Genomic DNA, 15,401 nt, shown 5'->3' on the forward strand with positions numbered 1-15,401 from the left:
ACTCCTTTTATCCCAAATGAGAAGGGAGAGGTGTCGAGTGGGAAGGAAGGGAGAGGTGTCGAGTGGGAAGGAAGGGAGAGGTGTCGAGTGGGAAGAAAGGGAGAGGTGGCGAGTGGGAAGGAGAGGTGGTGAAAGGGAAGGAAAGGAGAGGTGGTGAAAGGGAAGGAAGGGAGAGGTGGCGAGTGGGAAGGAAGGGAGAGGTGGTGAGTGGGAAGGAAGTGAGTGGTGGCGAGTGGGAAGGATGGGAGAGGTGACGAGTGGGAAGGAAGGGAGAGGTGGTGAGTGAGAAGGAAGTGAGTGGTGATTAGTGGGAAGAGTGGCAACACTGCTCATGTGCACTGCTGGTGGCAACACTGCTCATGTGCACTGCTGGTGGCAACACTACTCATGTGCACTGCTGGTGGCACAGCACCCAGAGGTTAGCAGTGCAGTAGATGCCCACAGCACCCAGAGGTGATGAGGCGTGCAGTGGATGCAGAACGGAGATGGATGCTGCTGGTGAAGAATGTAGATAAAACTAAGACTCCACATCCTGTGTAGGGAAAGGTTGCGCTGCCACGATTTAAGCTTATCAAAGTACGCCAAAACACGTTCGTACATCTAAATAACTGCTATTCAACAACAGCATTTAAGCTGTTGAAATGATAGACCTAAGTTTGAAGAAAGTTGAAAATTAACTTTCTCCGATGATGTAGACAAAGCGCTAGATGTTTAGGCGTTGCTATCAAGTTGACTAGAAATAGGTTGCGAGTACCTCACATCACAAGTCGCACTCGTAGATGTCTCACTGGACATTGTTTAAGACACACTGATGCATCAAACATATGCATCAGATGCACATAATCAAACAATGATCACAATAGTGGCGGTTATTGCTGAGCGGCCAAAATTTTTAGCAGCGTGCAACGGACGCAGGATCGTAACAGCAGGAGGTCGTTGCTAAATTAAGCCGTAATCCTACAGTTGGATGAGGAGGCCATAATTGGTGGGTCACCGCCCAGTCCACATCTGAAACCCGCTACAAGAGGCAGGCTGAAATCAACTAACTTTTAACGTCCGTCAAACCTCTGAAGAAAATGCAAGTCCCGACAACATCGGAGTTTGCCTTCACTACTGTAGCTGTAGACATGAAGAGTTCAGTGAACTAAGACCATCGTGCACTCGATCATGCTCACGCACACGCTTCGTATCGACTCACGGCAATTATCCGTCCGCCTCCTGAGCGCGTCACGCAGTTTTTACGTCGAGTGCATAACGAACCGAGAACGCAGAAAAATAGCTGCGTCCTGTAATTTGGATACGTTGATACGTAACATGTTGGCAATTCCACGGTGTCAATTAGTTTTACTACACAGAATAGAAAAAGTTCGCGTTCAGGAACGGAATCCCGTGCGATAAATTAGCACGAAGAAGGCAGTCTGTCGCTAGTTAAGTATATTTAGACATACCACAATATCAAAATGTCGGCTGCATTGTTTGCAACTTGACATCCAACAATAAATCAGTCCTATTTTCTAATTACGACACTGTCATGACAAGAATTAAAATTAACTTAATACTATGCACCCCAAAATTTAGCAGACAGAAAATCGTGGACGAAATCGTCATTTTCTTAAACCAGTAACTGTGAACGCGATTTTAACTGAATTATATCACTTGGACTATTGTTGTGGAGTGTCAACGACGAAAGCACTCCGCGAGTTTTGCATGTAGTGTACAGCAAAGCCGTTAACGTTATAATGATCGCAGCAAATGGGCAATATAATAAGCACTCGTACACGAAACGTACGGGAACAACGGGCCGCTGGCTGCATTTAAGTGTAGGTATGGGAAACGTGCAGAGTAATGCAATCGCCATATTAAGGACTCCTGTGATATTTAATGAACCTTATAAATCGTCACTGCGCTGCCGTGCCAGCGAGATGCAAAAAAGACTGTAGTTAATCTTTAGCGTGAGCTCATGGATGGGTGTTTCCCAGATCCGCGCACGCGCTTCAGGGAAACTTATCGAAATAAATTATTAGGTGGCATGGCCTCGTTCCTTTGGCTGATAACAAGATGCGGCTGTGGTAAGCGGCCGTCAAGATATCGAGTAATTCGCTATCATGTAGCGACTGAAATCACAACTATACCCAGAACTATCAACGATTAACGCTCACAAACAACCATGACACTTCTGCTTAGACCGATAGCTCACGTTGATGACCAATAATTTTACGTTCCTCATCAGAAAATTGCTATGGGAATATTCGTGCGCTAATACAAAAGACAAATTTTTACGCCAAAGAAGCAAGCTTCGTCGTAATCAAATCTGCGTGGATGGGTAAAGCTGCGATAAACTTAAGCCAGTCAGCGTGCAAGCCGCTTCAAGATTCTCCGACGCTAGAAGTTCAAATCATATTCTAACCAGTAATTTTGGGATAGAATTCACAAATCAAGTAATTCCTCCAGATTCCAAGCTAAGCTGCTGCTACGGTCTGACAATTTGAAAGCTGTATATAACAATGCAAAATCCGTTATCCCGCCGCAGACAAGCAGCAATATGGAATAAATATTAAAATCTACCTTGATAAAGAGGAATCGAGTAAAACATGAGCAATACTTTCACATATTCAAATTTATATACGACTCAAATCGTATACAAGAAATAAGTGGTCCGTGACTCAGCCAGACGCAGCGTAATACCCAACAATGGACAAGTGAATGCAAATGAATTTTTTTTTATCTCGAGTTAGAGATGCAGCTTAGATGCATCTCGACCATGAGCATCGGCCAATGTCTCCTCATGAATGCTCCATCTAGTGACGACTATCGAAGCTATTCAAAATTATCCACGCCGAGAATGGATCACAAAAATTGCTAAGCGTCTTCAGTAAGGCCTGCTTCTAGTCTTTAATGGTGGTTCACGGGCGAACCGTCCCTCGTCGGTTCCCGCTTTTGGTCAGCCAGCGTACCACAGGCAGAGCTTCGTCAAACTCCCAAAAACCTATAGGCACAGTTCGACACCTCATCTTCTGTTAAAAATGTAGTTCCGTAATCACGAGTTTTCTGAGTATTTTTCATAAAAGCAAATATTGTTTCATCATCTTCTGAGCTAATCATTAGATTCACATGATTTTTCCAACAAACCAATAGTAAACATCAATAAGTTACAAAATTAAGACAGTTGCTTACGTGGGAAGACGATTGACGCGATGACACATTCTCGATAAAATGACTGGATAACAGAAATGGTATTTCCATCGTATTTTCGCAAGTTAGTAAAGAACAATGTACATCTGATAAAAAACTTAGTGATGCCCGATATTTTAAAGGAACGCAGACTCATGGTCAAGAAATGGATTTTCACAGCTGATCATAAGGATCAATCTAGTTTCCATCAACCTCAAGCAAAGTCCAAGAAGTAAAATCGTTCAGGATGAGCTGCTGCTCTAAAGGCGCTAGGATCAGGAGGACTTCGTTCGTCTCTAAAGCACCACGTAACATGTCCTTCAGTTTCATAGCTATCCTTGGTTAAGAACTGGAACTTGACTTCTCCGCGAGAGTGTGCGTTAGAATATTTCAAGTTTTTGATGGCAATTAAATTAATGCTGTTAAAAGCTCTGTAAAAATATGAAGAAAAACTTCTTACAAATTATATATAATTATATATATACCTATATATATATATACAATTTTAAAAAATTTATTTCCTTGCTAAAAAAAATAAATGAGTATTTAAAAAACAGAAATGTAACAGACATTGGATAAGCATTATTAAATTTTAGATACCTACTACCAGTATATAATAATTCATCTCCTAGAAGTACTGTAGCCTCGGTGATTTGAAAAAAGTAGGCTTTGACTTCATTATCTCAAGCTACGCTTTGGCATAATTATTATTAACAATTTTTAGTAATGCTATCCCAAAAACTTACAGTGAAATCTTGTTTGCAATTGGTTGAATTTTAGCCCATGTACAAATTCACTAAAAATTTACAATAAAAACGTCACAAATGGATCTTGTATCACATATAATTTCACTCATAAGAAGACTTTTAGAAGACCTATGCCCAATTATAACATGATACTAAGCCCTAATATAGCCATGGAAGTAGCTACAACCGACAAGAGATCAATTGTAGTATTTTAATATATATAATGCTTCTTCTCAAGTTCTCAGTCGTGCAAAACAGGAGCCATTTCATCAAATAGCAGATGGCAGTTATTAGGGAGAGGTGAATGAAAGTTATCTACCTCCTCACTAAAAAACAGTAACTTTTACAGAGTTATTTTCTTATCTTTATCATCTGAAGCATGAATGTTGAACGGTTTTCTTCTTCCAAATAATAAGTAGCAGTAGCATAAGTTCCAAATAATAATAACAACTTGGATCGAAGTTAAGTAAATCTTACATGGGAAAACAGGTTCATCATTGGAGTAGTACTGTAATGTTCAAACAATAGCACTATAAATAGGATGAGTAAGTCAGCAACATTGAAACAGTTGTAATAATTATATTAAACTTTCTCTACAGGAGTTATTATTAATTTTTTTTGCTGTGGTCCAGACCTATTAATAAAATAATGGGGTCTATTTTGAATAATGAGAAAAACATACCGGTATTCAAATTGGTTGCTTCTAATTGACATAGCTAATACTTGCACCTGCCTGGGACTTTTGGCAGATCATCCTACAAGAGGCAGTGAGTAATGGTTCATAGCATATCTTCATTTTAACACCTAATTAGTGGCATTACAAGTTACCTATGAGAACAGGGAGCTTTAGTTACCTACATAATTTAAATGTTGATTGCAATTTCATTCCATTTATTTAGCTTCATTTATTACAACTGTCAATTTTTTGTGTTCAGTGTGACTTGAGTTTGCTCATAATGTTTATACAAGTTATTAATAAAATTGCATTAAGGCATTTTGTATGGCATAGAGTCTTGGCACAAGTCAGGAGTCTGGCACAACTACCAACAAATAAGGTTCTAGATTGTTTTTCAGCCTTTCTGCTACATAATTTTAATGGTATCCTTATTTAAACTTTAGTAACATGAGCATCACTGCTCCTTTGCATTATGCTCTTGCATTAAGAAGCAACATATATACAATAAAGCACTAAATCACTACTAAACACTACCATATATCAAGCACTTTATTTTCTCAGCACTTGTGAAAAAACAATTCAAGTTTTCAACCTATCCCCAACATGTTGTTGCCTATCTACAACTAAAACTAACAATGAGTTTGTCTCAACTAGGTTTGTCTCAACACTTGGCAACAATTCACAATTGTTATGACAAATATTCAAGGGGATTTTTGAGCTCCTTTGAAAAGCTAAGAAAAATTATCAAAAAATTGAAATTCACAATAGAACGTCAAACAAACAAATATGTTCAAGATTTCAATACAGTTTTCATATTACGGTAGAATGATTAAAAGAAAAAATGTAGTAGTATATATATTGATGAAAATTCATAATTTTTCTGAGTAGAGATATGTAACAACAGAATAATTAATTTATTAAATACACATTTGTAAAAATCCTAATGCAAATCATAAAAATATTAAACATTTTTGCGGGATCAGCATTCATCAGAGTTCTTATGCAGGTACTGTTTTAAAACCTCATGTTGCTCTACCAAATGTAACTACAAGTCCAAAGTCTGACTGGCTTCATTAATCCATGATTGCTGATAACCAGCTTCATTTTGATGTTATAGACTATTTTTCACTAAATTAGAAGTGGAAAAAATAGCACACTAGTTTTAATTTCCGGAGAACTATACTGCATATTTGAAGGTAGTTACTTCATGATCAAACCAATCATTACATTTATTTGACTTATCAGTCAGTAACTAAATATCGCCAGTTACAGTGGAAACCTAAAAATTGACGGGATCTAAACAAACTAAAATGTATATAAACCTAACTGTGCTGGTTAGGTATAGGTAGATATTACCTGCTTTGTACCTCCACTAGTTGCTTATGTTGCCTGCTATCTACCTCCACTAGTTACTTATCATGTTGCCTGCTATCTACCTCCACTAGTTACTTATCATGTTGCCTGCTATCTACCTCCACTAGTTACTTATCATGTTGCCTGCTTTCTACTTCCACTAGTTACTTATCATGTTGCCTGCTTTCTACTTCCATAGTTATTTATGTTACCTGCTATCTACCTCCACTAGTTACTCATCATGTTGCCTGCTTTCTACTTCCACTTGTTATTTATGTTACCTGCTATCTACCTCCACTAGTTACTTATGTTGTCTGCTATCTACATCCACTAGTTTCATATGTTGGTGCTATCTACCTCCACTAGTTACTTAGGTTGTGAGCTATCTACCTCCACTAGTTGCTTATGTTGCCTGTTATCTACCTCCACTAATTACTTATCATGCTGACTGTTACCTACCTTCAAGTTAAATTGATTAAATTAAACAATGAGTTTTGTCATTGATCATTTGTCACATCACTTACAGTTTCAGGTCATGTTAATGCATCTTTCATGAATTAATTTTCTGGTTTTCTTATTTTAAATTTTTTTTTCAAATTTGGTCATTATTAGCCTTGTTGAGCAATATTTTCATTACCATGATAAGTGAAGGTCTGCATTTTGCTTTAGCTTCAATGCTAATCAATGTTAGCAATTATGAACATTTGCTAATTATTTTCTATTTTGTTGATACTCTGCATTTATTCCTTATAAAGATCACATGTAAGACACTCAGAGTCTCAGAGCAGAGCATAGCACAAGGGGGGTGTTGTCAGAGCAGCCAGACACACTCCAATAATTCAATATAATTTGATGGCAAATGCATGTAAATAGGCATGAATATATCTACTTTCTGAGCCATAGTTAGAGCCTTAGACTCTTAGTGCCATTTTTGATGATGTGAGATTCTCACTAGATAAATTATTTCATATTTAATTGTTAACCTAGTTGCATGATCAAGCTGTGACATTCACAAGTTATCAAAAACAATGTTACTTTGTAGCTAAGAGATTTCAGTATTTATTAAGAAATTTCCTTTCTTGCATAAAAATAGCAGATGACAAAAAAATTTTCAATTGTACACTTCAAATATCAGACAAAAGACTCAACATATTATAAAATAAGCTTTGGTAGAGTAATCAATGAAAATTTATAGGTATTTTGGACAATAATTTAAAAAATTTCTATTACATTAGAACACAGTTAAACTCCTTGCTTCAGGAATGAAGAGAGCAACTCAAATCAATCAATTTCACTCTATTGTTTGCAAAATGCTTTTATCAGCTCAAAGACCCTGTGCAATCTACTCTGAAATTAGCCCAACACAATTTTGGAGGCAAACAAACATGCATAGCCTACTATCACTTGGTAAGATATCATGTAACTAAATGCAAATTCAGATAGACTCATTTATCTGGGACCCATGTAATGAAAACTTCATCTACTAAGTACAATACCATGCTACTGTTGCTACAATAATTACATGACCATGTCCAACACTCCAGCACAGACCAGCTCCACAGAATTGCATAAATACTTATGCACAATTATACAACATATGAATAAATTGAAATAATTCTTTAAATATGATTGCACTCGAGCAGTTCATGCGGTACAACAGTTATCTTTTCGAAGGTAAAGAATGTGAGAAGCACCTCGTGTATCACTTACTATCGCGCTCAGCATCGCGCATTCAACATGGCTGACACAGAAATTGCAGGGTAGTAATAACAGAGAAAATTCAGTTTATGCTCACCTTTTGGTTTCCCACCGGAGGTCTTGATTGTTCTTCAAGCGTTTGATATTTTAGCTTTTTAGAGACGTAGTCAAGAGGGTTAATCATAGTTCAGTTCATCACATAAGAGATCACGGTTTCCTTCGTCGTTTTCCGCACAAAATATAGCAGATGATTTCTTACGCTAGTCATTGATTCTTAATACTGTTTTTAGAGTTTAAAAAGAGAATACTAACTTATTAGACTATCATTTCTTAATATTTTATTTCAGAAGATGATTATTTTTAAATGAACATAGCATGTTAAGTTGCACAAAGCATCAAATATGGCGGATATTGCATCGACTGCGCATGTGTTCCTTGACTGGCATCCTTACTACAACTGGCGCCTCATTCACTCACTGCTGCGAGTACCGCCAGCTGTAGTGGTGGACTCGCCCATTGTAGGGGAGGACATTTAAAGTTGACTCTACCACCGTAGGGGAAAACCTTTACCTCAACACCGTAAAAATCAATAGTTATTTAGTCTAAGCTGGACTCATTTTACTAAATACTCCAAAATTCAGTTTCTTATCATTTTCAAATTGCTTCCTATTTGTTAGTCATTTTTGATAATATACATATTAACTCCACAATATCATATTATTTCGAGACAAGTCGAAATTAATGAATAAAGCATGTTGATAGGAAAGTTTATGTTAAAATAACTGGATGTTAGGAGACTATTTAAATATTTTTGATGTCTTTCCAGACATTTTCTAAGAAATATGAGTGATAAAAGTAAAAAATATTCAATGAATGTGAGATGTACACTCACTGAGAAATGCTTGGGTTCCCAGGCAATTTGCTACATTTGGCACCGTCGCAATCATTACTATGCCTGGTACCTATAAACAACCTTTTGGATATTCAGGTGGGAGAAAATTATGTAACAAAATTTATATATTTGTCGTATACAGTAATAAAATGACTGTAAATAAAGGAATTTCAATCTATTCTGGTTTACATTCCACGGTAAATCACCTCAAAAATGGCGAGGGCAGAAGTTCGTGCGTTGAAGGAGGGAGTAGCGGGGGTGACAGGGGTGAATGGAGGGATGTTGGCCCAGGGGACGGAGTGGGGGTGACTAGGAGGTTGTAAGCTATGTGGCTGCGGCGGTGGGAGAAGCTTGTATTTGATTGTATTGTGGGCAGGCTCGGCTCTCTAGGAAGAGAGATCCCACGACGACTCTTCTCGGCTCGCTTCAACAATAACAAAGAGCACAATTGAATCGACCGTATTTGTATTTTGTAGGAATATCATCAGAACGAAGAAGGCAGCTCTTCAGAGAATATATATACTCGTAGACTCGTAGAGTTGCCTGGTGCCTACCTTAGAGGAAGAATACATGGGTAATGCACATATAATATTTCCAGACAAATATATTATAAATTTGATTTATATGCTTCTTATTATTAACATTGAGGAAGAAATTCGGAATATCGGAAACGAATTGCGATTATTGGAACCAGTTATTTTCAGAGTTCAAATGTTGCTAATGAAGGGGTGATTGTTCATGACGACATTACCAGAAAACTTCGGACATTAAATCTATGATAGGACCTTCAAAATTAGCAAAGGTCGAGCAAACAATGAACACGTCGCAGCCTCGGGCAGAATATGAGATTGATAATTATGGAACGGAACATTAGTATATTTTGAGAACCACCGCTCGAAAGTTGCGCATCCTTTGCAGCGGTCACAACAGCGGGCAACTGGCACATCTTGCCATCACTTGCCAGATGTACGAGAACGATGTGTCCATCACTTGCCAGATGTACGTGGACGTATTTTACTATACAAGAAATGAGGAAATTTCCAACACCACCACGCATCACTTGCCACCACACATAACCTGCCACCATCCACATCACTTGCCACGACGCACATCACTTGCCACAGCACTCGTCACTTGCCACAGCACACGTCACTTGCCACAGCACACATCACTTGCCACAGCACACGTCACTTGCCACAGCACACGTCACTTGCCACAGCACACATCACTTGCCACCACACATTCAAACATATATGTAAACGTACAGTCAAGCATGAGCCGTATCATCAAAAACTCGCTCAAGTGCCTGTACGAAGCGACTAATTCTTCGTCTGTGATTGCCGAGTTTTTCTTGCAAAATCTTCATATATTTGCTGACGGAGTAACGAACTTGTTACATCTTTACGGCCCAAGGCAAACATTTGTATTCATTGTACATATTAGCTCGTTATCGTGAAAGTTTTGATCGAAAACGTTATAATCCAAGAATACACACAAATTCAGGAGCGAAGCTGATTTGGCCAGCAAACAATTGGTCTTTTTCGATCATTCAACGTAACTCGAAAATTTTACCAGAGACTCTATTGCGTTTTTCCATGCAAACTAGGTAAAATATTTGCAAGCTGACTCGTTAAGACAAGGCATGTAAACTTTATAGATCTGTTAGTATGAAGAAATATAATTTTGCACATCATCACCGAAATCTAATATTATTGCGAAGCACAATCATGATGTGGTTGCATAACTATTTTTTTCTTTAATCTGCATTAAATGTTATCACATCGTAGATTTTTGAGCCACTCATCGCTTTTTCGGGTACGAATAAATTAGCATCTTCTCCTTACTCCTGCACCGGAAGAGTAACGAACAGTTGTTGCACCCATACAGAACCCCTGGAGTTCAGAGGGAGGGGGGACCTTGCGGGTGGTGACTGCCAGACAACGTTCAGGGTATCAAGTGTTGGGTATGTTTACCTCCAGCATGGGGGCGAATAGTGGCAGCGAGACGATATGATTTTCAAACCTCGGCTCATCAGCTTTCTTAAACTACGAATTACTTCTGACCATAAAGAATCGATTTATGCGAAATGTATAGGCATGAAGGTGGGATGAAGCCGTTGCTCAATTCAAACTTCGGAGATAATGCTGATGGCCTGATATAGACGAGAGAAGACAATGATAATTCATGCGACATCCCGGGTGCCGTGGGTATATGTCTCGAGCGCTTCTTCTAGGGTCCTTCACGCGTTCATCACGCTTTCCTCAATTTTCAGAGTGCGAGATTGTCCGTTCATTTGATAAGATAATAATGTTCTATCAGACCACAAACTCTGTTGTGACCACAAACTCTGTCGTTACCACAAACTCTGTTGTGACCACAAACTCTGTCGTGACCACAAACTCTGTCGTTACCACAAACTCTGTTGTGACCACAAACTCTGTCGTGACCACAAACTCTGTCGTGACCACAAACTTTGTCGTGACCACAAACTCTGTCGTGACCACAAACTCTGTTGTGCCCACAAACTCTGTCGTGACCACAAACTCCGTCGTGACCACAGACTCTGTCGTGACCACAAACTCTGTTGTGACCACAAACTCTGTCGTGACCACAAACTCTGTTGTGACCACAAACTCTGTCGTGACCACAAACTCTGTCGTGACCACAAACTCTGTTGTGACCACAAACTCTGTCGTGACCACATATTTGTGACCTCTGTTGTCGTGATATTGTTATGTACAATATTTTTGACAATAAGTTTTTTATAAATCTAGGAACACTAGGTGGATGGGTTGCTAAACCTACATCAAAAACTCAACAATGACACAATGATGGGTCGAGGGACATTCATTTTTATTTCATCTGCTTATAATTTTGGTTAGCCCTCATATTGTTAATGAACTTTTAAAATATCCAGACATGATTGAAGTGAAGGCATCGTTCTGGAGCGAGCGTCATGCCGAGGCCATCAGATTTATTCTAATGAGTCTAATGTGAACTTTAAGGGCGATATAGATTTTTTAAATGATACAGTAAGCTAATGATTTTCTACCTATAATATGACAAATGTACGAATAACATTTAAAGGGCGTTATGTCAAGTTATACCGTAACTAAATTCAGAGATAATATCTTAATATAACTCATACCTTAGTTTGACTCGTATCAGGACTACAATATTCGTCATCTAAATGCTCGGCTGTACAAATATTTAAATAAAATTAGACTGAGTTCGTAGACACAGTGTTGAGGCAAAATAATAGATGATTCTAGAAAATGAGTTCAGAATCACAACCTTCTCTAACTCGCTTATAAATTGCACTAAGAACAAAACCATTAGCTTTATCTTTACTCACACAAACGTAGATATACAGTCATGCACTAAAAACTAATTATCAATAATAGCGCAAGGAGAATATTATGGCGTATTCAGTAAAGTTTCAGCAGATAATGTGAGAAAAATATTAGTGAAAAAGTGTAATGCGGCTGGCAAGTCTGGCAGCATTTGTCACGCAAACCACGCTGATTCTAGAGCACCACGGCGCACGCATCAGGCGAGAAAAACGTAAATTTTTAACATCAGTCTTGGTTAATTTAATAATTTTCTATCATATGAGTTTTTTCAATCGCTTTCAAAGTTAATAGGCTTGGTGGTTTTAAATTTGCTCTGAAATATTTAAACAAGTAGCTCCTGAACTAAGAAAATCCGGGTTAAGTTCATAACTCCTTTAAATTATGCATTGATAGAATGTTAACTAGTATTGTCTTGAATTGCCTTGAGAAATATTGTCCATGAATTTAATAGACTGGACTTATTAAAAATTTATGGCCAATGAACGTACGTACGGACATTTCATCGTTATCTCTATTTACGTACAAATTATTGTTGCTGCAAAATGTATAAAAGCTTTGAATACATATGAGCGCCCACAATATGCGAAAATATCAGCTGGTATTAAACAAGCAAACTATCACTGAAGGTGATAGTTACTGCATGACGAAAACATTACCTCAAGTCAGAATTTTCAGTGAATAAGAGTTATGCATCGCAAAAAACTGGCAAAACAATTATCGCCGAGCATAATTGGCTCTTTTCAGTGAACTAATTGAATTCTTGGAACAAGCGACATCACGTTGCCTGAAATTCAACTTTTTAAGAGTCACTTTTAGGCGTTCACTTCAGCATATCTGCATGGGCGTTCATTGACCTGCGTTTTGTTTTGCGAGTAAAAATTTATATGGCATAAGAAACACCGTCTAACCTGCTTAATCTGACTACCGGTGACATATGGAACGGTTGATTATTTTGAATATTGTTGAAAATTCAACATTAGGAACAAACAAGTTTCAACATGGCCACACCAAACATTCAATGGCACTAATTACAAATCATCAAGATTATTTTGAATAGGAAGAAACGGTATATCAGTTGTATAGGTTGGACTGAGATTGAAAAATTATTTAACAAAGTAAAACTACAGAGAGTAACGAACTTCAGTCATTAAAATGGAAGCTCAGTGTCGCATAGTGTGCCATGTGCTGATGAGCTGCGAACTTCACGTAGAGACGGTAATATAAAGTACATTCCAAGATAAGGAACAGCAGCAGTCTAGCTCGTTCAAAGCTGCGTGACCTCTGGCTTCGTAATTACTGCTTGAAAACACCGAGCATGCATGCCAAGCTCTTTACAATCAATACCGGAGAATATTGAAGTCACTTAAGCACCACACTTTTTAGCGCTCATGCACCCAACTCACTTTTAATGCACATAGACGCAAATAATTGTATTGTAAATGAAACAGGCTTTGAGCAATGTTATTTTGGTTTCACAGAGCATATAATTTTTACCTATGTCTATCATCCAATACATCAGCTTGGGCCTTGTGATCAAAATCGATGATTCGCGACCCCGCAACTACGACCTCTTCCAATTTCTGGATGTGATGAACTGCAGTAATTACCCATGTCTTCAAACTAAATTGCCAGACAAAGAGTAGCAGGCCGCTAAGCTAAAGTGCCGTAAACCATAGGAGCGCTTCAGACTCGAGAACTTATAGCCTGGTCAGAGCACACTACTGCCTATATACATGTTAATAAGTGTTGCACTAAACTTGCTTCTGCTGGACATGACCTCGTTTGAACATGAAACACGGTTATTGCCACTAATGAACCTTGTCGCTATTAACTTATCGGAACTTTGCCTTTGCACCATTTGCTAGACGCACTCATTTGAGACGCTCCATATGAAGAATCACCGATCCAGGTGAGCCAATAGAATATTTGCAAACACTAAACTCGTTATCAACTCCACAGTTTCGGTCCAAAGTTTTAGACATATTTCTAATCTTTTTATAATTCTTAATTTCGTATTTTCATGAAGCTCCGTTGCCACAGTCACGTCAGACAAGCTCTGATAATTAAGTGGTAAGTAAGCCGGAACTAATAAAATGTACATTCTGATTACGCAAGAAACTTATCGCAACACGCAGAAGCCTCTTTTTTAGGCAAGCATTGATATCCTATATAGTGCTTATAATTCAAGGCTGTTTCCATTAGAATTCTTACAAGCTGGTTGAATTAGGTCATTATAGTCTTGAAGTTCGCAATGTTGCATAATTATGGGAATACGTTTATGTTAAAAAATTGACCATAATATTAGAGTAAGTCTTGGAAAACAATATAATTTTGCTCTTTTCCCTTAAATTTCAGATTCAAAAATAAAATTGATAAGCCTGAGTCACATGCAGAAGCATAATAGCAAACAATGACATGCAATTTAGCGGAGCCCGCAAATCAAATAAGCAATGCCAACCCGAACGGAAAATAAGTTCATCGAACTTTATACAATGCAATGAATCCTCACATTTTCAGAGAATGTGCCAAATCGAAATTTGATCATTTCCAAATAATAAATTATTTAGTAGAAATTTGCGATTAAAATCTGTGTGTATCTTGCGTAATGACTCGTGCCCAAGCGCCAAACGTGCTCGTCTCTATTATTATTATTATTGTTTATTAAACGCTATTAAATGTCTGACAATAAGGCTGAGAAATCCGATACAGGGAATATATTAAAAGCTCCCGATGTATGGATTGTAAGAAGGTGATCGATCATTAACTTGACAAAAACTAATAGCAAATCTACATCACAGATGAGTTATTGAATTCCTAAAATCAAATCAAATCCAATAAACTTGGGAAAATGTACATTAGTCCTTTTTTTTCTTATTTGGTATTATTTTCGTATTTTCGTGCAAGTGAATGGTCATTTTGAAGTCATACTGATTGTTGTCTTGTTAACGGATCTAAAATCCATGAGCCGGAAGTTGTAGTAGGATCATCACGAGTTGAAATAAGACCAAGCAGGTGTATAAGGTGTGTCCTTGAATGCATTCAGTCGGTCATGCGGCTTTAAAGATATTCACGCCACTGCCGTCGAGCGCTTCCATTCACGCTAGCCACGGCACAAATTCAAGACGTCGTGCAGTTTATGCTGCACATGCACCACGCTAACCCTGCACAGCTCAGCTGCGGTCGCGGCTTATTCGGGATCAAATTGCATGCGTCAAACTGATCATTAAGCTCTAGAAAAAGGTTAGCAGGAAGGCAGAGGGGAGCGCGGGGGGCACTTCACGCGATGTGGGGGGCTGAGTTCGTCTAGTGCGGTCCCTTGCGAGGGCCCCTCCGTTCTACCCTTCAGAGCACCTCTACAGCAGTAAGAGAGAGGGAGAGAAAGAGAGAGGGAGAGAAAGAGAGAGGGAGAGAGAGAGAGCTATGTAAGGTGAGGGAAAGGGGGGCAGGGCTGCAGGAAGTATCCACAAATAATATTATCATTTACAGAAATAATTTATCATTTCCTGAACACA

General features: G+C 38.3%; 1 protein-coding gene across 1 annotated transcript in view; it reads right to left on the minus strand.

Moving 5' to 3' along the window:
- LOC108670907 overlaps positions 1–8,096 on the minus strand; it is a 40,605-nt gene extending 32,509 nt beyond the window's left edge. Inside the window, exon 1 of the mRNA XM_047882510.1 lies at positions 7,742–8,096. Within this exon, the coding sequence (XP_047738466.1) occupies positions 7,742–7,828 (87 nt within the window). The 5' untranslated portion in view covers positions 7,829–8,096. The remainder of the gene's footprint in view (positions 1–7,741) is intronic.
- Positions 8,097–15,401: the final 7,305 nt, after the last annotated feature.

The sequence above is a fragment of the Hyalella azteca genome, unplaced genomic scaffold (assembly GCF_000764305.2).
Source record: "Hyalella azteca isolate HAZT.00-mixed unplaced genomic scaffold, Hazt_2.0.2 contig1382, whole genome shotgun sequence".
NCBI lineage: Eukaryota > Metazoa > Arthropoda > Malacostraca > Amphipoda > Hyalellidae > Hyalella > Hyalella azteca.